This window comes from Pelophylax lessonae, assembly GCF_965119305.1.
Source record: "Pelophylax lessonae genome assembly, chromosome: 5".
Classification (NCBI taxonomy): domain Eukaryota; kingdom Metazoa; phylum Chordata; class Amphibia; order Anura; family Ranidae; genus Pelophylax; species Pelophylax lessonae.
The window spans coordinates 53,211,069-53,238,233 of NC_138772.1; the positions used below are offsets into that span (position 1 = coordinate 53,211,069).

The 27,165-nt window shown below is 47.1% G+C and overlaps 1 protein-coding gene across 1 annotated transcript in view; it reads right to left on the reverse strand.

Moving 5' to 3' along the window:
- VPS50 (VPS50 subunit of EARP/GARPII complex) overlaps nt 1–27,165 on the reverse strand; it is a 428,941-nt gene that overhangs the window by 311,645 nt on the left and 90,131 nt on the right. Inside the window, exon 6 of the mRNA XM_082258038.1 lies at nt 5,010–5,080. Within this exon, the coding sequence (XP_082114164.1) occupies nt 5,010–5,080 (71 nt within the window). The remainder of the gene's footprint in view (nt 1–5,009; nt 5,081–27,165) is intronic.

Genomic DNA, 27,165 nt, shown 5'->3' on the forward strand with positions numbered 1-27,165 from the left:
CCTTATAATGCGTACCAAGGAAAATTTTTAAACTAAATTTATATAGAATCAGGTACTGTCATTGTGTGTATGGTGCATCGTAAAGTAAAACACTTGAATGATTATAATTGTGTGTGTAGTGTATGCTGCATAGAAACTAGTGATTACTACAATACCAGCTGTCATTTTCTGGCAAGTGTGTGTAAAACAAAAAGCTATAAATATATAAAAGAATAGTAACAATGTATTGCAAAACTACTGCATCTGCTATGATGTATACTGAATGGAAACAGAGGAAATGCCTGAATGAAACGGGTAACTACAAATAGGTAATAAAAGATGAAAGGTGTGTATGAAGGAAATTGCTGTAGTGTATACTAAAAAAAAACAAGTGATGGCAAACATATGAGAAAAAGAAAACTAGTCATAAGCGTGTGGAACAAATAGGTATACATGTAGAAATAGGTAGTGTCATTACTCCTGAAGAGGAAGCAATGTTTTACTTTTTACTACTGGAGCTTCAAATAAATCTATGCGGGCCTTTACACACTGATGCGTTTCTGATGCGTTCCCATTGGAACTGTCCAATGACGAGTCGCTCCTTTGACTCATTTGCTGTGTGTAAATTTAAGGTTGAGCTATTTAGTTCAGTAAACAATAGGCTTTATATAAAAAATAAATAGGAAGCTAAGGGGATAGAGGAAAATACAAAAGTCAGCCTAAGGTCCCTTTCACACATGTCCGTTCCGCCGACGGACTACGTTTTTCTCAGCGGGGAACGATCCACTGATCCCCGCTGAGCAGGCAGATGACAGCTCCACTCTATGTGCGGAGACTGAGGTGTCAGATCTCCGCTGTCCTCTATGGGAATCGTTCTCATCCAATCCGCCAGATGGATGGAAAATAGGCAGGATTGGATCGGATGTCAGCGGACATGTCTCCGCTGATATCCGCTGCCCCATAAAGATGCATGGGGCATCCGTTCAGATTCGCCTAAAAAACTGACAGGCGGATCTGAACGCACCATGTGTGTGAAAGGGGCCTTAAGCTCCATCTGCAGTTCCTGATGTGAAGATGCTGGCGATTCTGATATTTAGTCAAAATAAAGCAAAGTTCCAGTAATTTTTGTTTTTATTAAAAGCCAGCAGCTACAAAAAAGTGTAGCTGCTGACCTAATAAACCCACACTCACCTGTCCCACAATCCAGCCGCCCAAACCCTGGGTTCTCTCCCTCGCCTCTCCCCGACATCACAAGTGTGGGCACCCCGCTGTGACAGCTTGCTGCTTCAGCCCTCCTAACCTAAATAGCTGGGCAATCTTCTGGGACCTGTGACGTGTCCCAGAATATTGCAGGGAGGGTGAAGAGGAGAGGAGAACTTCTGTCAAAACTAGGTAGCCACCCCCCCCCCCCCCAAAAAAAAATGACATGTCAAATGTGGCATGTAAGGGGGGAGGAGTCCTTGAAGCGGAAATTGCTCTTTTGGGTGGAACTCCACTTTAATTTCCCAGACATATCTTTTCCAATTTATCTGTACAGATATCAATGGGCCAAATAAATCTTGTTACTGTGCCCTGCCGCTGCCCTTTAATACCACATAAAGAAGTGATGTTTCCTGACCTTGGCATCTGCTTCAATCTTAAATGTTAACAATCTGCCAGCAAAACCAAGTTGCGGTTTCAGCTTGGTTACTTGTGATGAGATATTGCATTTCCTATTCAAAACACACTGAAGTCACAAATGAAATAGAAACTAAGAGGGAAAATCCATATCACTGCTGAAACAAGGAAGAAATGCTGTAATTATTATATTTAGTATAAAGTGTTCTGCAGGAAATTACAGGGGCAGCAGCATCTCTTCACTGCAAATTCTTCTTACCCTTAGCAGACGGAATGTAAAATAGATACTTGGGAACACGAAGTGTATTAAACTGTTAAGACAAACTATAGGGTGAGGAAAAAAAACGTTTTCTGAAAGTATGTTGTCACTTTCAATGCAGAAAAAAAAGAAATCTAGAAAATTCTCTGAAGAATGAGCGGTCTATGCTGCCAACCCGAGCCTTGCTGGTAAGCTGAGGTGGTAAGCTTTAGAGCAGGGGTGTCCAACCTGTGGCCCGAGACGACAATGAATGCAGCCCAACACAAAATTGTAAACATGCGTAAAAAGGTTTACTTTTTTTGGAAAAATGCGTTTACACAACATATGCGGCTGAAGAAAAATTTGACAGTGTCTCTTTACTCGACTTTTATACATTTTATCTCCCCAAAGAAAAATCTCCCACTCTTCACAATCATGCTTTATTCGGGTCATCAATTTTTCGCAGCACTTATATTAGTGAGCAACGGTTTCCAAGAATGAAGCGCAAAAGAGCAAAATTAGAACCAAAATATCTGATGAGCACCTTGAGAATTCATGGTTAATTGCTACTTACATCCATTCAACAGTGTCAAACATCACACTCTTTTTATGTTGCCCTCTTTCACTTTTTAAAAAAAAAAAATATTTTAAAAAATTAAATTTTTTATTACTCAGATAGGTACATTATCTATAGCCGTGATCATTAACTTGCTGCGGAAGTGTGAAATTTAATTGGAGAGCCCGATTGGTTTACAGAACCTCTAAAAAAAGGAGTCTGCATTATATATTATATATATATATATATATATATATATATATATATATATATATATATATATATATATATTGTTTTTTGTTTTTTAAAATACGGGAGCCGAAGACAGGAACGTGAAGGGGAGCCCAGGACAGGAACATGAAGGGGAGCCCAGGACAGGAACGTGGAAGGGGAGCCCAGGACAGGAACGTGGAAGGGGAGCCCAGGACAGGAACGTGGAAGGGGAGCCAAGGACAGGAACGTGGAAGGGGAGCCAAGGACAGGAACGTGGAAGGGGAGCCAAGGACAGGAACGTGGAAGGGGAGCCAAGGACAGGAACGTGGAAGGGGAGCCAAGGACAGGAACGTGGAAGGGGAGCCAAGGACAGGAACGTGGAAGGGGAGCCAAGGACAGGAACGTGGAAGGGGAGCCAAGGACAGGAACGTGGAAGGGGAGCCAAGGACAGGAACGTGGAAGGGGAGCCAAGGACAGGAACGTGGAAGGGGAGCCAAGGACAGGAACGTGAAGGGGAGCCGAGGACAGGAACGTGAAGGGGAGCCGAGGACAGGAACGTGAAGGGGAGCCAAGGACAGGAATGTGAAGGGGAGCCAAGGACAGGAACGTGGAAGGGGAGCCGAGGACAGGAACGTGAAGGGGGAGCCAAGCACAGGAACGTGAAGGGGGAGCCAAGGACAGGAACGTGAAGGGGGAGCCACGGACAGGAACGTGAAGGGGGAGCCAAGGACAGGAACGTGAAGGGGGAGCCAAGGACAGGAACGTGAAGGGGGAGCCAAGGACAGGAACGTGAAGGGGGAGCCAAGGACAGGAACGTGAAGGGGGAGCCAAGGACAGGAACGCGAAGGGGGAGCCGAGGACAGGAACGTGAAGGGGAGCCAAGGACAGGAACAGGAAGGGGAGCCAAGGACAGGAATGAGAAGGGGCTGGGGATGATATGAAAAAGGGGGGGGGATATGAAAGCGGGGGGGGGGAGGTGGAATGAAGGGTGTTGAGGACACTACTGCAAAGGAAGGAGTAGTGATGTGAAGTGGGGGGTTGGGGCAGAGAACACTACTGTGAAGGGGGGGGGGGGGGGACTGTTATGTGTAGTGAGACTGATGTAAAGGGGATCTTAAAGTTAAGAGGAGAGAATTGTGATATGAAGGGGGATGTGGTTTAAATGGGTAGCTGTGATGTACTGAGGGGAACTAAGAACAGTTGTAATAACGGGATTGTGAAGTAAACGATTTAGGCCTAGGATTACATTGCTGCAACCTGCCTTCTTTGTGTAGACAGCCTATTTATTTCAATGGGCTGTCTTACATGCAGAAACACAGAAAGAAGTCCCTGAACTTTTGTTGAATTGTGCCGCATGGTGTTGTGACACTATACGGTTTGAAGCTCACAAAAATGCTCTATGTTTGCTGATGCTCCAAGATGCCATTAAGAATCAAATATGCAATTCTGACCTCTGAATGAAGAAAATCTTACTGACTAGACCCCCAGTGAATTTTGATTCAATACCCCTAGCCTATAAAATAACAACCTTTACAAAGGGTCTGTGTCTCTGTTCCTGACCACAAGTTCAGAACAAAGAAGATGTTACTTTCTTTTAAAAAATACATTGGGGGGTTGGGGGGGGGGTGACACCCCCATCTGCCTTTGTAAAGGCTGCAGCTGTTGTATAGCATGCATTCTGGTGAAGATTTCTCACCAATGGAATTGCATTAGAAGCAACTTCTTGAAAGCAGTAGGTGTTTTAGCATGGCAGCAATGTAAAAACATGGGGATAGGGGAACCTTTGGCCAAGCTACAGACAAAATTATTTACATATATTTTTGACAAGTAGTAAATACGTGTTCAAACACGTCCTCAGTGAACCTCTGTAATTACATCCACTCTGCAGAAGTTCATCCTCAAAGTTCACAAGAAAAGCAGTGAAGTTGTTCCGGTATGACATTTGCAGTGTGCACTCTTCCCCTTATCATGTGCATCTGCTCTGTGTTACATTAGATATTAGAAATGTGAAGAATATCAGGCTGCAAAAGTCAGTAAAAAAAGGGGAGTAGAACATTTACATAAAGTTTGCAAACTCTGAGGATTAATTATTTACATCACCATGTCTGCAGCTAGATAGGGCTTTTTAAAAAAAACTAATTTAGGAATATGTTATTCTTTTACTGCACATGGCCACTTGCCAAATATCTCCAATTTTTCCCCAATCATATCATAGATCCAAATATCTTTGAGAGTGTACAGATGCTCCCCGCAGTATTTTATTTCTAGGCTGTGCTGCTCAAACCATCACCTAGCAAGTGGGTTAAAGATGATGAAGAATGATATACAGTATGTGGGTGATCAGTGTATACACAAACTGACAGACACACACCCCCACATATCCTCGGTACGTGTTCTCCCCCTTACCTCCTTCCATTAGCACATATAACCGCAGCAAGTTGAAGACTCGTCTGCAGAGATGTAACTCGCTCCAGCTCCTGCAAAAACAAAAATATATCCTAATGACCCAGAGTTAAAGCATATCTAAATCCTAAAACAAAAAACAATTATATGGTTTTCTTTTTATCAGGCTTTTTTTCCAATCGTGTGCTAGGGTGACAACACTTACTCATAGTACTGCATAAATGGAGAAGCATCATCATCACCATAGGACAGAACTACAAACACCACCCCTCTGTTCTTCTCTGTAACACAGAGGGGAGGGGTTCTATAGTCCTCAGACGTGGCTGGGAACAATGTAACAGATAACAGTGCAGTAGAGGCAGAAAGCTCAGGAAGTTATCAGTTGACAATACAGTAGAAAATTGGATTGAGAGTAACTTGGCCTGAGTTTTGCAAGATAAGCAACATTTTTTTTATACATGTTGACTGGATAAACGAGTGAGGTCTTGATATACAAGTAGTGTCACATCACGAGTATAAGGCCCCTTTCACACAGGCGGACCGGTCAGATCCTCCTGTCATGCATCTCTATGGGGCATCAGATGTCAGCGGAGACATGTCCAATGACATCCGATCCGATAAATCTGGACGGATGGAAACCCTATTTTCAATCCGTCCAGCGGATGGGATTTACTGAGAACAGACAGACGGTCCGTTCCCATCTGAGTCCCCCATAGAGATGCATGGGGGCCTGACAGCTCTGTCTCCGCACACAGCACGGAGAAGAGCTGTCATCCTCCTGCTCAGCGGGGATCGGCGGATCAATCCCCCGCTGAGAAAAACGGAATCCGACGGACTCCATGTGTGAAAGAGCCCTACCAAGTGTAGCAACATGGTTACATTTATTGAAGGTTCAACATTTAGCAACTCACATTGTTGATGTTTAACCACTTGCCGACCAGTCACTGGGACTGTACCGCGGCAAAGTGGCTCGATTCTGTCCAGCGACGTAGACCTACGTCGCTGGACTCCTCCCCTTGTGGGCAGTGCTTGCGTGCTGCCGGAGGCTCGCTCCTGCTGTTTTCAGTCACAGCGGGAGTCGGGCCAGGGGAGGATCGTCGGGGAATCGAGTGTGGAGATCCGCCTGCTTGTGTAAACAAAGCGGGCGGATCTCCTAAGTGACAAACAGTGACAGATTGCAGGGTTCAGCATAGCTGAACATGCGATCTGTCCCTGTGTCACTCAGTCACCTCCCCCCACACACGTCAGTAAGCACCAGGCATACATTAACCCCTCCCTCTCCAATAAAATTAACCCCTTCCCTGCCAGTGTCATTTTTACAGTAACAGTGCATATTTATAGCACGGATTACTGTAGTAATGTCACTGGTACCCCCAAAAGTGTCAAATGTCAGTCAAGGGTCCGATCTGTCCACCGCAATGTCGCAGTCCCGCAAAAAAAAAAAAAAAAAAAAAAAACGCAGATCGCCGCCATTACTCGTTAAAAAAAAAAACACCAAAAATGACAGAAATCTTTCCATTAGTTAGTAAATGCAATAACTTTTGCGCAAACCAATCAAAATACGCTTATTGTGATTTTTTTTTTACCAAACATAGGTAGCAGAAAACAAATTGGCCAAAAATTTAGATTTTTACAATTTTTGGGGGGGAATTTCATATAAAAAAAAAAATGTGAAAAATAGTTATTTTTTCAAAATTTACGCTCTTTTTTTGTTTATAGCGAAAAAAGTAAAAAAATCGCACAGGTGATCAAACACCACCAAAAGAAAGCTCTGTTTGTGGGAAAAAAAGGACGTAAATTTCGTTTGGGTACGGCGTCGCACGACCGCGCAATTGTCAGTTAAAGTCGCACAGTGCAGAATCGCAAAAAGTGGCCTGGACGTAAGACCGCAAAATCCTCCGGTGGTAAAGTGGTTAAAACAGGCACATCTAAGTATGCAGGCATCTGGGGTAAAACTGTCCGCATAGACTGTCCTCCTTACCGCCATCGATGTCATCCCTTCCACACTGCGCTCCATGAGCACTTCAAGCCTCACTTTCAGATCATGCTACCACAGGGTAGTCTTCCTGGTCACAATTGCAGACTGACAGCGGGGAGAGCCGGCGGTCTATGAGGACAGCTTTACCATGGATGCCTGCATATTAGATGTGGCCTCTTGTAATCATCCATATGTGCCTCTTAATGTTGTACCTTCATTAAATGTAACCATATTGCTACCCTTAGAGGCGCCTCTCTTCTCCTTTATACTCTGTAGCTCCTAATCCCCTTGTAGAGGCGCCATTTGTGGATGGACATTTTATGGTTACACAACCTATCACATTGCTATAATCTGTTTATATGGACTATAAACTGAAGGATTTATGAATAAATGGTTGTGGAACGAATCATCTGAGTTTCCATTATTTCTTATGGGGAAAGTTGCTTTGATACAATAGTGCTTTGGATTACAAGCATGTTTCTGGAACTAATTATGCTCGCAATCCAAGGTTTTACTGTATTTCTGATATAGCAGGGACAACAGGTTGTTTTTTCAGTGATCAAACCGATATAAAAACACTTTTAAAGGTATTATTTAAAAGACCAAAAGTGACCAAATAAGAGAAGTTAATTGTTAAATCTGAAATAATCATATAGAGCAACACAAGCTGAACAAACCATTCACAAATTGTTTTACTTATCAAATTGATACAGTAAAGCACATTATCGTTCTTTATGCTCTGCAGCAATAGAAGGTAAAATCCGAAGATTGTGTTCACGTGCAATATAAAATTTTCTAGCTTGCACCTGAAGGTTTTTTCGCCCGAACAGTCGGAATCGGTTGTCAACAGCCCTAAACTAACGAACAGATAATCGACCGACCGTTCCTTGCACTGACATTTTTGTACGATTTTCTTATCGCATGTACGAGCCTTAAAGAAAAAACCTTTGGTATAGAATTTTTACTCAGAGATTTCTATATCAGAAAACATGCCCACCAACATAGGATTCCAACTGCGCAATTTTTAAATTTTTTACCCCGGGCACCTCGGACCGCACGCTAGTGGAGCTCTGTCGGCTTGGGGTATTCTGAGTCTCTCACTTCTTGGTGGGGCATCGGTGACCTTCTGTCCCGGACCTGATGGCGGAGGGCGGCTCATTTGCGCTCCCCTTTTGGTCGGCTGTTAAAGTACGCCACTTTTTGAGCTCTCTTCCAGGCCCAGCTGTCATTCTTAGACCATTGACGATTTTGGAGGAGTGCTATGAAGTGGAGGGGGCACTTACCCGGACTCTCTTGCTGTCCTATGGACTCCTGGTGACCCCTCCTGACCCGCCTGAATTGCCCTGGATTGGGAAATGGGAGGCGGACCTGAATTGCCAATTTTCAGTGACACAGAGACAAAAAATGATACGCTTGGCGTTGAGCTCCTCAGTTTACACCAGGACTCAGGAGACAAACTTCAAAATCCTTACGTGTTGGTACTATATTCCTACGGTGCTGCACAGCTCTGACAGATGCTGGAGATGTCATGTATTCTGGTCCTGCCCTTTGTTGTCACTTCTGGAAGATGGTCAGGCAGATCCTGGCGATGTTCACGGAATGGGTGATCCCGAACGACCTGGCTTTCTTTCTGCTGCAGGTGTCGACCATGCCACTTGGCGTTTTTAAAAAAAATTGCTTCTATGCCCCATGCTGAACGCTGCTAGAGCCTGCATACCCCTTCAGTGGAAACAGACATACCCCCCAAAAATTGCTCACTGGCTTCAGGAAATAGAGGAAATCATCAAACTGGAGAGCCTTATCGCAGCATCTCTGCACAAGAGTGATCAACACGCAGACAAATGAAGGCTTTGGGATCTCTTTGTCGCCTCTGGGAAGGGGGCGCTCCTACAGGGGTCATAACTTCCCTGTCCGGGAAGTTGGGTCTCGGAGGCTCCAACGTCCGTGTTGTTGGGTAGACCTGAGGTCAATGGCCTAAGGTGAGACCTGAGGTCAATGGCCTAAGGTGAGAAGGCCCTTACCAGCACCTTCCCATTCCTTCCCTTCCTCTCCATTCCCTCCTTATCTCCCTCCCCTCCCTCTCTACTCCTTCATTCTCACCCCCTTCTTCGCTTCTTGCCCTTAAGCTCTGTGCTCTTTCCTCTTTCTCCAAGTAGGGGAACCCTACACATGAAAATGGAAAAAGGACACACTCCAGAAGGGGTATCTTTTGTTGCACTTATTTAGGGACTTTGTCTACCACTATGCTTTATGCTCACAGACTTGTTATTATTGTGGCTTTTCTTTTGTAATGGACACAGTTGGACTGAGCTGCCACTGTTTACAGTATTTTTATTTCTTTTATTCTGTAATCTGTGTATGGACATTGTTGTACCTGTCTTTCTGGATGTTCATAATAAAAATATTTGCAAAAAAAAAAATTATTGGAGGGGATAAGGGACTATATCCAAGAATTTGCGGAGGAAAACAGTATCATTAGTAGTATTTAGCATGGGTTTACAAAGGGACATTCTTGCCAGACCAATCTGTTAAGATTCTACAAAGAAGTGAGCTGCCATCTAGATAGGGGGGAGGCCTGTGGATGTGGTGTATCTGGATTTTGCAAAGGTATTCGATACAGTTCCCCATAAAGTCTTAATCTACAAGCTAGGATCTGCAGGCATTGACCAAAAGGTTTGTTCTTGGATAGAAAACTGGTTACAAGGGCATGTGCAAAGGGTGGTGATAAATAACGTGTACTCAGACTGGTCTGGAGTGGTAGGTGGGGTACCCCAAGGTTCTGTCCTGGGACCTAGTCTGTTTAATCTATTCATAAATGATATAGAGGATGGGATAACTAGCTCAATCTCAGTTTTTGCAGATGACACAAAAATAGACAGGGCAATAACTTCACATCAGGATATAGAAATCTTAGAGAATGAACTGAACAAAATAATGGAGTGGGCAACTATATGGCAAATGAGGTTTAATGTGGAGAAATGTAAGGTAATGTACTTGGGGGCTAAAAACAAACGCAAACTACTCACTAGGGGGGGGGGGGGAGCCTCTGGGGGGAATCAAGGAATTGAGAAAGATTTGGGGGTCCTAGTGGAAGACAGACTGAGCAATAGCATTCAATGTCAATCGGGCAGAATATTAGCATGTATAAAAAATGGGATATACTCCAGAGATAAAACTATAATCCTGACACTTTACAAAACTCTGGTCCGGCCACATCTGAAGTATTCCTCAGAAAGGATGATCTAGAGCTGGGGAGAGTCCAAAGAAGGGCAACAAAACTAATTAGGGGATTGGAGGACCTTAATTACGAGGAACGACTACAAGCACTTAATTTATTCTCACTGGAAAAGAGACGCCTGAGAGGGGACATGATAGCAATTTACAAATACCTCAATGGTGATCCCAGGATAGGAAAAAAACTATTCAGTCTCAGGGAGTGTAAGAGGGCACGTGGCCACACAATGAGATCGGCGGATAAGCGATTTAACCTTAAGCTGCATAGGGTGTTTTTCACTGTCAGGGAGGTAAGAATGTGGAACTCTCTTCCACAATTGGTGGTATCAGCGGGGGGTATGTATTTTTTTAAAAGACTCTTGCCAGAAAGGTTGAGCTCCACTTTAAGCTATGGGCACAAAGCTCATGTTTTCGGATATAAACCCTTAAGTGTTTGTCCTTTTGCTAGATCAGATTCTTGGCTAGTGAGAGGAATAAAATGCAGCTTTTATCTCAAGTGGGACATGATGGACATGCAGTTGTCAGATAAAGTGCCCATTAAACCCTCCATTAAGTCTTCCACATAAGTGTCTGTAATGGGCTAATATTGTAAAAAGGCCAAATGAAAAGACAATTACACGTATCAGCAACATTTTTAAAAGGGCTTTATTATAGTTTTGTCTTCCGACTTGACCTGAAAAAGTAGAAGACTGAATTACACAAACGAAAATATGAATGGAACAGGTCATTCAGTCTCTCCAAAATCTTCCACCTGCAACCCATACGTATGTTCAGTTACACAGAAGCAGTCAAAAAATTAGCACCTAGTGCTGGGCTTTTTTGATCAGAAACCCTAAATGCTCTTAAACCCAAGTCACCAAACAACTGCTTGAAAGAACAACTCAGTTAAGTACTAATCTAAAGTGTCTAGATGGTGGTACCTCTGTGGCATCCTTTTTAAGGTAACAAACATGTCATACTTACCTGCTCTATGTAATGGTTATGCAAAGAGCAGTTCCAATGGTTACTTCCTCTCGCTCCCCGCCTGCGCTACTCCCCCACCCCCCCACCCCGCCAAGTGTTTACCATAGCACAAACCACTTGCTATGACACCACTTGTATAGCCTCGGTCCACAGCCGCCTTCGCGTGTCGTCCATTGCCACACAGAGAACGACTCTGCAATGCACCATCTATGATTGACAGCACCAGAAGCCTATGGCCCCCGCTGCTGTCTATGAGCCAATGAGGACAGAGAGAACTGAAAGAGTCCCTGCTCTTGCGCACACTGCAGGATCGAGATCGGGCTCAGGCAAATATAAGGGGGGCTGGGGGGAGCTGCACAGACTGCTTTAAAAGGTACAAAACCTTCATCCTTTAGAACCACTTTGAAGATGAACTTCATGGAAAAGAAAAATCCTCCCTTGCGGTGGACCTGCCCCCACACTGCAATGCTCAAAGGCCCGAATGAGCCACAAAAATGGGATGTTTGACTTGTCGCAAAACGCATTTCTCAGATGTTCATTGACGGACACAGCTCCGGATTCTTCTTAACCATTGTGTTATAGTGCCCCCTACAGGAGTAGGACACTAGGCAGGAAAAAGCTTGACTAAGCCAATGGGCAATCCAAGGGGGTATACACCCACACTCAGCTATAGGCACTTAGTTTTGTTACAAGCAGTTGTAAACAAGTAGACCAATTCACCTGCGCTCGACAGATGTGGCAGCGGTGGGTCTCTAGATCTCTGGGTATAAGCATAGATTTTGCTGCCCTCCTAGGGTCAGGGGAACCCGATGGCAACACTGTGTAAAGAACAAAAAAAAAAAGAGGGCGCACCAACCTTGTGCATTACCCAAATGGAATTTATTAACCACTTCTGGACTGGAAGCTTTTACCCCCTTAATGACCAGTCCATTTTTTGCATTTGGCACTGCGTTACTTTAACGGATAATTTTGCGGTCGTGCAACGCTGTACCTAAATAAAATTGATGTCCTTTTTATCCCACAAATAGAGCTTTCTTTTGGTGGCATTTGATCACCTGCGCAATTTTTATTTTTTGCACATGCATTTTGATTGGTATGCGCAAAAGTTATTACATCTACAAACTAGGGGAAAGATTCATGTCATTTTTATTTTATTTTATACTAGCAATGATGGCGATCAGCGATTTTAAGCAGGACTGCGACATTACGGCGGCCAGATCGGACCCCTGACATTTTTTACATTTTTGGGGGGACCAGTGACATTACTACAGTAATCAGTGCTAAAAATATGCACTATTACTGTAATAATGACACTGGCAGGAAAAATTATTTTTGCCGATATCCTCCCAAGTGGTGTAAAGATGGGGACACAATAGCCCCCTTACTGCCCTGACTAGGATTACAACATGGTCAGAGTAAGAAGCTGTAGATTGTTTTTCCTGGGAGCAACACATCACTTCGGTAAGTGATGCCCAGTCATGGGATTCACTTTTAGTCTTGTATTTATTTTTGTATTTTCACATTCTCACATTCTGATTTTAGGCATATCTTTTAGTTCATGTATACATTTTTTTATATAGTGATTCAATCTTATGTGTATATGACACATTTTTAATGAACAGGAGTAGCCCATTTTTGGTCGGAAGCGCTATTAATTAATTTGTTTGGGCAAGTTGATTTGGGCCGGCAACCTATGTACACACCCTTGTGGGGGAGGTTCTAGGTCTAATTGCACCTGGATTAAGAGGTCATTGTCAAATATATGAAGCAAGGGCCCAGACTTGGTCTATAGGCTCTGAGGAAGAGGCTAAGCCTCGAAACGTGTAAGCCTTGTCACGCTTTAGAGGACAGTACGCCCTCCGGTTCTGATGCTGACGGGAATATATTAATTTGATATGCATGTACCAGGAACTAGTTTGAGTATTTTTATACCTTTTATTCAATAAAACCTTTGTGGAAGATAATGCACTAGGCCAGTGCGCCTTTGTGTTTGTTTTTTAAATTCTAGTGGTCCCAGACTACCCTGGTCTTGAAAGGGGCTAAAAGGTCGAAGCATCCAAGTAGAAGGTCTTTGGTAGCTGCATGAGTATGGCTTGATGTGGTTAGAAGATCACCTCTCAGGAGCGCAGTAGATGGGTGCTTTGCACCATTTTTTTGTTTCCTCTAAAACAGCAGCCTGCAAAACTTTGCGGCCAAAAGAAGCATCCGCAGATGCCAATACATCCACTTTATAAAACTTGTAAAAGTGTGCACAGACAAACAGATGGTCACATTTCAAACCTGCATCACTGATGCCCGAAGACAGAAGGCCTACAGTAGGAGGCACTACGCGCCCGAGTAGAGTATGCCTTTACAGGGAAAGGAGGAACCTGACCCCTAATTGAATAGGCCTGAATCACTGTCTGTCTGATCCATCTGGAAATGGTCACAGCAGAAACAGCTAACCATTTTTGGAGGTCCAACCGCGAGTACAAATAGTGAGTCTGACTTCCCAAAAAAGATTCAGTAGCTGCCAGGTACAGCCTAAATGCCGAACCACATCCAGGGAATGCAGAGCAATTTTTTTAGGATGTTTTAGCTTGGGACATAGGGAAGGCAACACAATGTTTTCATTCAAATGGAAATCAGACGACCTTTGGAAGGAACAACCTACAGGGACGAAGAACCTTACCTCTGTAAACCAACAGATAAGGTGAACGACAAGACAACGTCGCAAGCTCAGTAATAGCCACCAAAAAGGCCACCTTCTGGGACAACGTAAGCAGCGGAACCTCCCAATATATCCGAAGGGAGATTCCTGGATAACTGACTAATCCAATTTGAGGACCCACGGCAGTAATGGAGATGGCACTGGAGGAACCAAGTGTCAAACTGGATAAAGGTGCGCACCAAGGAAAGTGAAGCCAAAGAACTTTAAAAGAAAACCTCCAAGGCCAAAACTTGGCCCTTGATGGTACTCACAAGGCACTGATCACAACCACCGAAAAGGAGCGAGGAAGAACCCCAAAAGACTCACACCACGCAACACACATCTTCCAAATACAATGGTAGATCTTGCTAGAGGTAGATTTTCTAACCTTTAACAGCGTAAGAATCACCGATTCAGACAAACCTCTATCCTTCAGCACCTGGCTATCAACAGCCAAGCCAGTAAAGCCAGCGACTGTAAAGCAGGATGGTAGATTGGCCCTTAGGACAGCAGATCTTCCCTGAGAGGAAGTCTCAAAGGAGCATCATCGACCAGCTGTACCAGATTGGTGTACCAAGACCAGCGAGGCCAGTCTGGAGCTACCAGACAGACCGGAATCCCTTGCTGCATCGATCCTGCACAGGAGTCTTGGCAAATATTTCAGAGGTAAAAAGGCATAAGTCAGACGATACCGACACCAAGGGGCCACTAATGCATCTGCGGCGTCAGACAGAGGATCCCGAGACTATGCAAAAAACGTCTGTACCTTCCATGGAGTGTGTAAAGCAGAGAGGGCTGGAACGATCGTTCTGGCCACCTTAGAATGCTGGCTACTTCCCGATCCGCCAGGACACTTTGTGTGCCCCCATGGTGATTGACATAGGCCACGCCGTGGCATTGTCCGATTGAATTTGTACCGGACACCCCTGAAGACGAATTGTCCAATGATCCAGACAAAGTCTGATCGCTCAGAGTTTCAGTACATTGACCGGCAGTCTGGACTTCCTGAGAACAAGCTGTGCCAAGCATGCCTCCACACCCGGACAGGCTGGCATCCGTGGTGACAACCGCCCAATACAGGGGGAGAAGGATTTCCCTGTCGAAGTGCCGGAGAATGAAGCCACCTCTAAAGACTAAATTCTTGCCCCATTTCCCCAGAATATCTTTTTGCAGAGATCTCATGTGGAACTGTGCAAACGAAACCGCCTTGAAGGTAGACACCATCAGGCCCAGCACCCACATGCAAGCCCAGAGGGATGACCGTCTGCTGGACAACAGAAGCTGAATTGCCTCCTGCAATTTCTGGAGTTTTTCCAGAGGAAGCAACACTCTGGCTGAGGCCGAATCCACCCAGATAGTCCAGTTTTGTGGACGGAACCAAAGCAGACTTCTGAAGGTTCAGATTTCAAGCGAACTCCCTCAGAGATCGCAGAGTAATCTCCAAGGTGTCCATCAGAGCAGTCTGAGACTCTGCTTGCAGAAGAAGATTGTCCAGGTACTCCAGTACCGCGATCCCCTGCTGACGCAGCAATGCTAGCACCGGGGCTGACACTTTGTTGGAGCAGAGGATCGAGGAGCGGAGGCGAGACCAAAAGGTAAAATGGCACAAACTATTATTGTTCTTCGCCCACGGCAAAGCAGAGGAAGCACTAGTGACCGACACATATTGAACTGCGTAGGTAGGCATCCTTGAAGTTGATGGAATCGAGAAAATCCCCCATATGTTGGGACACCACTACCGTGCGAATAGATTCCATCTGGAACTTCGGTACCCCACACAAAGCAGTTTAGCGCCTTGAGGTCCAGAATTGGACATAACTTGCCTTCCTTCCAGGGAACTGTAAAACAGGTTTGAGTAAAACCCCTGAAAACATTCCGAACTTGAAACTGGGACAATCACCCAATGAAGTAACAAGTCTGGCACTGCCTCAAAGTGACCCCCTAAGCGACCTGGGGACAAGTGCAGGTTGGAAGGGAAGAACCTTTCCGGAGAAAAAGACCAAAACTTGATCTTGTAGCCAGACCGAATGACTTTGTGGGCCCACTTGACCTGTACCAGAAAGGTCCACGGAATCTGAAGTCATCAAACACGTCCCCCCCCACCCCAGCCTTGTCCACTGGCCTGTAAGAGCCACTCGTGGCTTGCAAGACCAGGTCCTCTTGGAACCTCCGGGGGAGGCCCTGAAGGACTATTATCCCTTGAGGGATGAAAAAGGCCTCCTATGACCTGAGAAGAATGGCCAACGTCTACGACAGGGCTCCCTGCCCTCAGTAGCCTCCAAACAGGTGATCCCACACAAATGGGAGATCAGATAAGGCCTTCAAAAGGAGTCTGGCCCACAGACCAGCATTGTCATCCAGATAAGACGCTGAAGGACTACTGATGATAAAGACAGCCTAAAATCAAAGGAGCCGTATCCAAAGAGGCATCACAGATTAACTGTAGTCCCTGGATCATCTGATACGCCACCACCGCAAGGACAGGGGGAAGCAGTTTTCCCTCCAGATCCCGGCATAGAAGTTTAGCCCACTCGTCAGTTTGCGACACCAGGGCAATAGTAAATACTGGCCTAAGCCGAACCAGCCATAATTAAACATATGGCAGGCCAGAGCCTTTGTTCTCCTATCAAATTGATCTTTAAAGGCCCAGGACTCTTCAACAGGAATTAAGGTAGCTTTATATAACCTGGAACCGGCAAGTCCACTACAGGTGGGACTGTCCACTTTATAAGCAGGGAATCCTTATAAAGGATACCGCATAGCTAAACACTTAGGGACCACAAGAGTGCGTTTTGGACATCCCCACTGTTATGTGACAATGTTGTCAAAGTAAGCAGGAAAGGGGAACATCCCCGCCACAGTGGAGAACCTGTGGTGCCAAAAGGGACTGGCCCCTCCAACGCAGCATCTCCACCAGGTTTAAAATTTCACGCTCTGACACAATCAGTGTATCCACCAGCGCCTTTTCATGCATGGCTAGAGAAGAAGCGGAAACATCCTCACCGTCTGAGCACTCCTGGAGCGTGTACGCAGACCCAGTAGTGTAACTTGCGCCCACAGTGGCCGAAATAGATTCAGAATCTGATGGACAGATGAGGAAGGGGAGAGCGGTGGACGCTATATACTAAGGTCACCCGGAAAAAGAAACAATCAATCAGAGGAGGGCCACAGACTGCGATCCCTCAAGGGGGATGCTGACCCAGGGTCCATGAATGGACCACCTACTGGACCCCACAAAAATCAAAGGGGTCGCCCTCCAAGCTTCTCCCACTGATGACGCAGACACGCAGGCAGGGTAGCGTGAAGGTCCGACCATGCTAAAAGGGGTAGGCGCCCTCCACAATAATGGCGGCATGGTTGCCATTAAAAATAAACAATCCCCAAAGCACCACCCCTTCCAAGGGAGGTGCCAAGCTGGCAGCATGGCCTAGTAGGCCGCAAGCCGTGGCCTCAATTTGTGTGGATGCCCAGCCGCAAGTACACTCCTCCCAGCCAGGCTCACTGGGCCCGGCCCAGCCCAAACTAAAGCAGACTCGGCCACATGGCCTAGTAGGCTGCAAGCCGCGGCCTAAATTTATGTGGATGCCCAGCCGCCTGAGCGCGAGCCTAAGCAGAGCCGACCACCCAGGGGCAGCGGAGGGGAGGGTGGATGCCCAAAGGGAAGGTAGTGGCATCAGCCACCCTCACTGGGGCCTCCCCACATAGCTCCAGACCAGTAGGCCGCAAAGCCGCGGCCTTATTTGGGGCCAGATCCGGCTGTGTTAGGCGCAAACCCGTGGATGCAAAACCCACTCCCCCAGCCCAACAACTGCAGCAGGGAGCCCAGAGGACATCCCTGCCCTAGTCACTAACCCTCAGGGTAGCAGGGGAACCCTGCTCAACCCCCCATTGTGGACCAGGAAAAACCCAGTCAGCAGCAACTCCAACAAGCAATTACTATGCTGCCTATAGATGAGTGTGAGTGTATACCCCCTGGGACTGCCCATAGGCATAGTCAAGCTTTTTTCTACCTAGTGTCCTACTCCTGTAAGGGGCAGTATAACCCAATGGTTATGAAGAATCAGGAGCTGTGTCCATTAATGAATGAAAGAGAAAAACATATTTACCCAACCCCCTGCTCCCACACATTCCATCCAGGCTTAAGACTCTTTTTTCCACTATGCTCTGGCAGTTGCAGGTCCTCTGATGTCATCAAGTCCAAAGTAGAACCCACAGCCCTGCACTGGGCAGGACGCTGAGAAACAGTACACTGCCAGAAAATAGGGGAGTAGAGAACGCTGGGTGAGGATCAGGCAAGTATAAATGCTTTTTGCACTCACTACACCTAAACTAGTAAAGAAAAAAAAATGCTCCTTGCAGTAGAGTTGCCCCCTGCACTGCAAGGGAGCATTTTTCCTTTACCTGAAGATGGGTTTAAAGCATGTTAGCTGTACCACCTCCATTCCATACACAGTAAATGCAAAAGGCGTAGAGGTTGATTTACTAAAAGCAAATATACTGTGCACTGCAAGTACAGTTGCTCTAGATCTGAGGGGAAGCTCTGCTGATTTTTATCATCCAAGTATGGGCTAGCAAAAAACGGAATTTTTGTAAAATCTTACCTGTAAAATTCCTTTCTCTGAGTCCTCCGACAGTCGCCGCCCACTTCATATTCATCACCAATGGGGTTATGTCCTTTATTCCGTAGGAGTAGCTAGGCAATAGAATATGTTAGTACAAAGACTTTTAACATATCCCACCCCCAGGGGGTGGTCCCCTCAGTACATAACCCTCCACTTCCTGTATCCAACTCAGTTTCAGTGGAATAGCAGTAGAGAGTACATCAAAAACCCCAAAAGAGGGGCGGGGGCGGCGACTGTCGGAGGACTCAGAGAAAGGAATTTTACAGGTAAGATTTTACAAAAATTCCGTTTTCTCTTACGTCCTCCGACAGTCGCCGCCCACTTCATATTCATCACCAATGGGGATGTCCCAAAGCAGTGTAAATATGAGGGGTGGGAAGAACTCAGCCGCGCCCAAGGCAACGCCGTCTCCCCATCAGAGAAAGGAACCTTACCAAAGGAAGGAAACCAGTTGGGCATAAGAACAAAACACTCGCTCAACAGGAGCAAGAAAACCCAGGGAAAAAACAAAAATCCCAAAAAGCCAAAGAACCCGTAACAAGGGCTCTAGGAAACTGCCGCACTAAGAACCTTGCGGCCAAAGGAAGCATCAGCCGATGCCTGAACATCTACTCTGTAGAATATCGTGAAAGTGTGTACAGTCGACAAGTCGCCGCCTCACACACCTGGGCCACAGAGGCCCCATGACGACAGGCCCAAGACGTACTCAGAGATCTGGTAGAGTGCGCCTTCACAGGTACAGGGGGAACTTTCCCCCTCAAAGCATAGGCCTGATCAATGGTCCGTCAGAGCCATTTGGCGATTGTAGAAGCCGACGCCGCCATGCCCTTCCGAGGACCTCCCGGAAGGACAAACAAGGCATCCGACTTGCGAGAAGACTCAGTCGATTTGAGATAGACTCTAATCGCCCGGACAACATCCAAGGAGTGAAGCAACACCTCCGTCGGAAGCTTCGGCTTCGCGCAAAGCGAAGGTTTGACAATGTCCACATTGAGATGAAAGTCCGAAACCCTTTTTGGAAGAAAAGAAGGGTTAGGTCGCAAGACCACCTTGTCCAAATGCACAACCAGACACGGAGACTTGCAGGACAAGGCTGCCAGCCCCGACACTCGACGAGTCGAGGTGATAGCCACCAAAAAGGCGACCTTCTTGGATAACAAAGACAGCGAGATCTCCCTGAACCTTTCAAAAGGAGCACGCTGCAATACTGATAGAACTAGATTCAAGTCCCAAGGGGGAAGAGGGTCCCTCCTAGGAGGGATCAGATGACGTACCCCCGCACAAAAGTGCCAACCAAAGAATCAGATGCCACAGGCCGTTGAAAAAGAACGGCCAAAGCAGACACCTGACCCTTGATCGTGGCCAGCGCCAGACGCTGGTCAACACCCGTCTGAAGGAAGGGCAACACCCTAGACACCGAATAAGTGTCAGGAGAGAAACCCCTGGATTCGCACCAGGCAAAATACGCCTTCCAAGTACGGTAATAAACCTTCCCCGAGGAAGACTTCCTCGCATTTATTAAGGTGTGAATGAACTCAGGGGAAAGACCCCTGTTCTTCAGGACCTCGGATTTAACAGCCAGGCCGTCAAGACCAGCGACTGTAAAGCAGGATGGAAGATCGGTCCTTGCGACAGAAGATCTTCTCGAAGAGGCAGACGCCACGGGGAGTCGATTGCCAGATATACGAGGTCTGCGTACCAGGACCGGCGAGGCCAGTCCAGTGCCACAAGAATCACCGTGGTCGGTTCCGCGAAGGAACCTGGACAGCAATAGAATCGGTGGAAACGCATACATCAGTTGGTGCTGATGCCACGGGGCAACCAACGCGTCCGACGCGTCTGCCCGAGGATCGCGCGTCCTTGTCATGAACCGTGGTACTTTGTTGTTCAGACGAGACGCGAACAGGTCTACCTCCGGAAGACCCCACCTCGCGCACAACACCTGGAAGACAGCCGGGTGAAGGGACCATTCCCCCTGGTCCAGGGTCTGGCGGCTCAGATAATCCGCCTGCCAAATTTTCTCCCCCGGAATGTGAACTGCCGATACTGCCGGGACATGCGTCTCGGCCCAAGACAGAATCGCGGCCACTTCTCGAGCCGCCCGGGCACTCCTGGTGCCCCCTTGGTGATTGATGTAAGCCACCGCCGTGGCATTGTCCGTCTGCACCCGAACCGGGTTCCAACGACGAAGACAGAGGAGTATCGCTCGCAGTTCCAGAACGTTGATCGGAAGGGAGGATTCCTCCGTCGACCAAACACCCTGGGCGGACAGAACGCCCAGAACACCACCCCAGCCCGACAGGCTGGCGTCCGTGGTGATCACCGTCCACGAAAGGGGACGAAAAGACTTGCCCCCCGATACTGAGGGGGGTTGAAGCCGCCACAGAAGAGCCCTTCTAGTCTGAGAACTCAATGACATCTGGAGATCCAGAGACTGCGGACGCCCGTCCCACTTGGACAATATCTCCGCTTGGAGATCCCGTGTGTGAAACTGGGCGAAGGGAATCGCCTCGAAAGCCGAGACCATCAATCCCAGACACCGCATGCACGTCCGAATGGACGAAGATGGAACGTCCCTGAGGGACCTGACTGCCACCTGAAGAGCTGCGAGTTTTCCTTCCGGCAGGAAGACCTTCGCCTGGACAGAGTCCAGAACCATACCCGGGTAAGAAAACCGAACCGATGGGCACAATGTCGACTTTGGAAAATTGATCGTCCAACCAAACTCCTGCAGAGTCTGCAACGTGACGGACAGATCCTTCTCCAGACTCTGGCTGGTCGCAGACCGAACCAGAATATCGTCCAGATACCCCAGAACCGAAATGCCCTGGGCCCTCAACAAAGCCAGAACCGGTGCCAGCACTTTGGTGAACACCCTCGGAGCCGAGGCGAGACCAAAAGGCAACGCCACAAATTAGTAATGATCTTCCGCTATGGCGAATCGAAGGTACCTCTGGTTACCCTCGAAAATCGGGATGTGAAGATACGCATCCTTCAAGTCGATGGAAGCCATGAACTCCCCCGGAACCAGGGCAGCCACCACCGACCGCAGGGATTCCATGCGGAACTTGCGCACCCGCACAAAGCGGTTCAGCGCCTTCAAGTCCAGAATCGGACGCACCTAGCCCTCCTTCCTGGGCACGGTGAGCAGATTGGAATAGAACCCTCGAAATCTGTCCCGATGAGGCACCGGGACCACCACTCCCTGAGCCCTCAGGTCCTGCACCGCTAGACGCAGGTCCCGCAAACGCTCCGGGGATAAGAGAAGACTGGAGGGAAAAAATCTGCTCTCCGGCCGAGAGAGAAACTCGATCTAGTAGCCAGATCGAACGATTTCCTGTGAATTGGGTGAGGGCGCCCCTTCAGGCCACACTGTTGTGGGCCGCAGAACCGGATTGGCCGGACTTTTGCTTACCTGCCCACGGCTTCTTGCGGGAGCCTCGACCCTTGGACGGCTTGCCCCAAAGTGTGACCGAAAGGCACGAAAGGACCCCTGAGGGGGCCGAAATAAAGCATTCTTTTTTCCCAGGAGCCGTCTCAGTCTTGTGGGATTGAGGTAAGAGCGTGCTCTTACCCCCCGTGACCCCTTTAATTAGGGCATCCAGGGATTCGCCAAAAAGGCGAGAACCATCAAAAGGCAGATTGGCCAAGGTCTTACGTGAAGATTGATCCACAGACCAACACTTTAACCAAACCAGGCGGCGAGATAACACCGCCACACTGTGTACACGTGCAGCCAACGGAACCATATCCAGGTCCGCATCACACAAATACATGACACCCTGGTGGATTTGATCCACCATATCCAAAGTCGCCTGGGGGGCAGAATCAGCCACCAGGACACGCCTAAGCACCTGCGTCCAGCTCGCGACCGCCTGGGCCGCCATAAGTGAAGCAAATAAAGCTTTCAACATAGAACCCATAATAGAATAGGTACGACGGGCAAGGGACTCCATCCTCTTGTCCGTGGCATCCCGGAACACCGGGGTGTCTTCAGCAGGAATCGCTGTGGACTTGTTCAAAACTGCTAACGCATGGTCCACCGGAGGTGGGACACACCAACGCCCAGCAGTAGCGGGCGTAAAAGGATAGCGCAGCTTAAACCTACTTGGTACAGCAAAAGGTTTGCGTATATTACGCCATCGTTCTTTCACAGCGCGCTGAAAATCATCAGTGCATGGAAACATCTGCGATGATTTGCGCCTTTTCTGCGTCCCATAAGCCGCCAAGGCAGCTGGAGGACATGTTTTCTCCTCCAAACGCAGAGTTTGCTTGATAGAAGCAACCAATTCATCCATGAGTGCAAGCTCTTCAGACGAGCCAGGGGGAGAATTATCAACCCCCTCTACCTCAGCCTCCATTTCTGACCCTATAAGGTCCAGGGAGGAACGAGACCCCGATAAGGAGATCTCTGCCACAGCAGCCCCAGTACCATCACCCTCTGAAACAGAGGAAATTGAAAACTCTGGGCCTTTTAGAGGATTGAGCAACCACCAGCATTTGCACCTGAGTCGCAAGGCTAGCCACAATCGCAGCCAAATCCCCCCCCCCGGGGGGGGGGGGGGAAACCGCAGTCCCCTGGCTTCCCACTAAATTGGCAGGAAACTAGTATTCCTGAGAATCCATGCCCTTGTAGCAGCAAAAATAAAAGGGTGACCGCCCCTTTAAGAGAGCGCTGCGATCGTAGCCCACTCACACTAGGCATCCCACACAAGGGACCCCCACAGGGACAAGTATACCAAGGCAGGATACAGGGAATAAAAAGAAATGAACCTGGAGAGATCGGTGCTGCTGCTGCTGCCTGCGGTGCTCCTGAAGGAAAGGAAATGCTGGCATACAGGGCGCTCTATGAAAGCCTATGGAGGCTACAAGAAAATGGCCGCCATGCATGTAAAACATGCGGCCGGAGCGATCGCAGCCAAAATGGCGCCGTTTGGCGCCGAAACCGCCGCTCCCACACCCCATGAGGGAGAAGTAAAACACACCATCTGCCCAAAAAAGGAACATGGTAAACCGCCGCAGCGGCGCTGTAAAGTGCCCCAAGCATGAGAACTCAAGCCCCACAGCACACAGCCGTTCACACAGACAGAAAACTGACACAGAGTGCAGCCAGCCCCCCCTCCTGCAGCCCACAGCATGCAATGTGAGAGATAGGGAAAACGTAATAGTGTGAACACAGGGCAAGGTACACAGTCCCAGACTGACACCCCCCAGACAGACAGGTCCCCACATAAATGCACTTACCTCTTAAATGGCGTGGGGGACCCGCACAGGCGAACAAACCGCTGCACATGAGGCAGGGAGAGTCGCATCCAGGACGCATCAGAAGGTGGGTTGAGAAACCGCACAGCGTCCAGTGAGGTAGCCACCTCACCTAGCATCCCTGCACGGAACAGGGATGGGTCGTTCAGATAACCCAGGAGCGATACCTGACTGAACGCTCGATGGCGGGCTGAGAAGCCACTGACCCACAGCCTGCTACCAGGGAGGTCAGCCCGAGACGCAGCCCGCATGATCCTCTTCTTCCGAAGAACTAACTAACGCTGGTAAAATAACAGCTAACAAGAAAGAGAGAAAAAACTGAAATAAAATCCAAAGAAAGGAAAGAGAGCTGAGACAAGGTGCCCCAGCACAGAAACTTCCAGCTACTCCTGACAGCTAGACAAATGAAACTGAGTTGGATACAGGAAGTGGAGGGTTATGTACTGAGGGGACCACCCCCTGGGGGTGGGATATGTTAAAAGTCTTTGTACTAACATATTCTATTGCCTAGCTACTCCTACGGAATAAAGGACATAACCCCATTGGTGATGAATATGAAGTGGGCGGCGACTGTCGGAGGACGTAAGAGAAACGTGGTTTCCTTGCATGTGATTGGGTATTCTTTGTAAAGTGAAGCTTTATCCCCATTTACTAAACCCTGGTGCAAGTGCACTTGCAGTGTACAGTATATTTGCCTTTAGTAAATCAAACCTATGGTAAATCCCAGCATTCCCGTTTATGGCCAAATCTCTGCCAACAGACACTGTGACAAAACAGGCTTGCAAGTTCAGTCATTCACTGCTATGTATGGCCAGCCTAGAGCACAACCTTTGAGAAGCAGAAAGCAGAGCCTGTCTATGTAATGACAAATAAATGTCTCATGGCTGCCTTTATGTGCAGATATTATTACAAGCCCGAATTAGAAACAAGGTTTTTAAAACATTCTGTGCTGCTGTATTGTCACCCTGTTTTTGGGCTTCTGAAAAACTATGAGTGTCTATATTAACAAGCGGCACTCAGGTGTGGTCCAGGGTTGTCACCAGCAACGAACCAGTCTTCATAGATTACTTGCAGCCAGCGCTGGAGTTCAGGAGGTCCAGGGCCAAGATGCAACAAAGAATACACCTTCTCTTTTTTTACCTTGCTATGTTTCTTGGCATATTCTTTGTAAAAATAAAAAGTTAGAGAACTAAAAAAATCTATTAAGTCTTGCAAACTCTTTCTCATAACAAAAGGGAGAGTGATGTTAATACAAGAATTAATTAGGTGCTGCTTTTCCTCCTTTTTTCCTTGCTCTGCAAGTTTCTTTCCGGTTAACTATATAGAACACATTTTTATATACTGCTGAATGATGAAGCCGAGCAATAGAAATTGAAAAGAAAATAATGAAATCATCTCCCCGTATACAATATGATTGTATGTCTATTTCTGGTGTTCCCCTCGGAAGGAGAAGTGGTAATTCAGTGTTCAGATTTGAAAGAAAGACATATTATGTCTCTGTGACAGTGTCGCCATCTGAACATTACCCCCATTCCCTTGTGTAAACTGAAATATAGATTTTGTTGGTAGTTAACCGAATTTAGCAGGAGAAAATGTGATGCTCTCTATATGGTGGCAGATTCATAGCACAGATGTCATATTGATGGACCAACTGGGATATCCATTACATATATAATCTGTAATATCAAAAAAAAAAAAAGGAAAATGATAAATGAAGGACATCTAAGTTATCAAGTAAAAATGAAAAGTATGAGGGACGCTATACATAAAATGACAAGCTGGCCTAAGTAAATGGATGAACAGGTAAAGTTCTAAAATGATTATAAGAAATTTCAGCAAGCACAAATGTGAGCAGCACTAGCAGATGACATGGCTCCCCAAATCATCACTTACTGTGGAAACTTCACACTGGACCACGTGCAACCTGGATCCCGTGACCTTGATTTCCAAATGAAATGCAAAATTTTCCACAGTCAGTGATGATTTGGGGAGCCGTGTCATCTGCTGGCGTTGGTCCACTGTGTTTTATCAAGTCCAAAGTCAGTGCAGCCCTCTACCAGGAAATTCTAGAGCACTTCATGCTTCCCTCTGCTGACCAGCTTTATGGAGATGCTTTACTTTACCAGCAGGACTTGACACCTGCCCACACTGCCAAAAGTACAAATACCTTGTTTAACCACTTGCCAACCAGTCACTGGGACTGGCAAAGTGGCTTGATTCCGTCCAGCGAAGTAGACCTACGTCGCTGGACTCCTCCCCTTGTGGGCGGCGCTCACGCGCCGCCGGAGGCTCGCTCCCGCTGTTTTCATTCACAGCGGGAGTCGGGCCAGGGGAGGAGCAGCGGCGATCGCCGCTGCTCTTCCCCGATCGTCGGGGAATCGAGTTTGGAGATCCGCCCGCTTATGTAAACAAAGCGGATCTCTGAAGTGACAAACAGTGACAGATTGCAGGGTTCAGCATAGCTGAACCTGCGATCTGTCCCTGTGTCACTCAGTCCCCTCCCCCCACACACGTTAGTAAGCACCAGGCATACATTAACCCCTCCCTCTCCAATAAAATTAACCCCTTCCCTGCCAGTGTCATTTTTACAGTAACAGTGCATATTTATAGCACTGATTACTGTAGAAATGTCACTGGTACCCCCAAAAGTGTCAAAAATGTCAGTCAAGGGTCCGATCTGTCCGCCGCAATGTCGCAGTCCCGCAAAAAAATCGCAGATCGCTGCCATTACTCGTTAAAAAAAAACACCAAAAATGACAGAAATCTTTCCCTTAGTTAGTAAACGCAATAACTTTTGCGCAAACCAATCAAAATACACTTATTGTGATTTTTATTACCAAACCTAGGTAGCCGAAAACAAATTGACCAAAAATTTCAAAAAATTTGGATTTTTACATTTTTTTGGGGGGGAATTTCATATAAAAAAATGTGAAAAATATTGTTATTTTTTCAAACTTTACGCTCTTTTTTGTTTATAGCGCAAAAAGTAAAAATCGTACAGGTGATCAAATAGCACCAAAAGAAAGCTCTGTTTGTGGGGAAAAAAAGGACGTAAATTTCGTTTGGGTATGGCATCGCACGACCGCGCAATTGTCAGTTAAAGTCGCACAGTGCCGAATCGCAAAAAGTGGCCCAGACGTAAGACAGCAAAATCCTCCGGTGGTAAAGTGGTTAATGATCATGGTATCACTGTGCTTGATTGGCCAACAAAATCTTCTGACCTTTATAAACCCCATAGAGAATCTGTGGGGTTTTGTGGAGAGGAAGATGAGAGATACCAGACCCAACAATGCAGATGAGCTGAAAGCCACTATCAAAGCAACCTGGGCTTCCATAACACCTCAGCAGTGCCACAGGCTGATCGCCTCCATGCCATATTGATGCAGTAATTCATGCAAAAAGAGCCCCGAC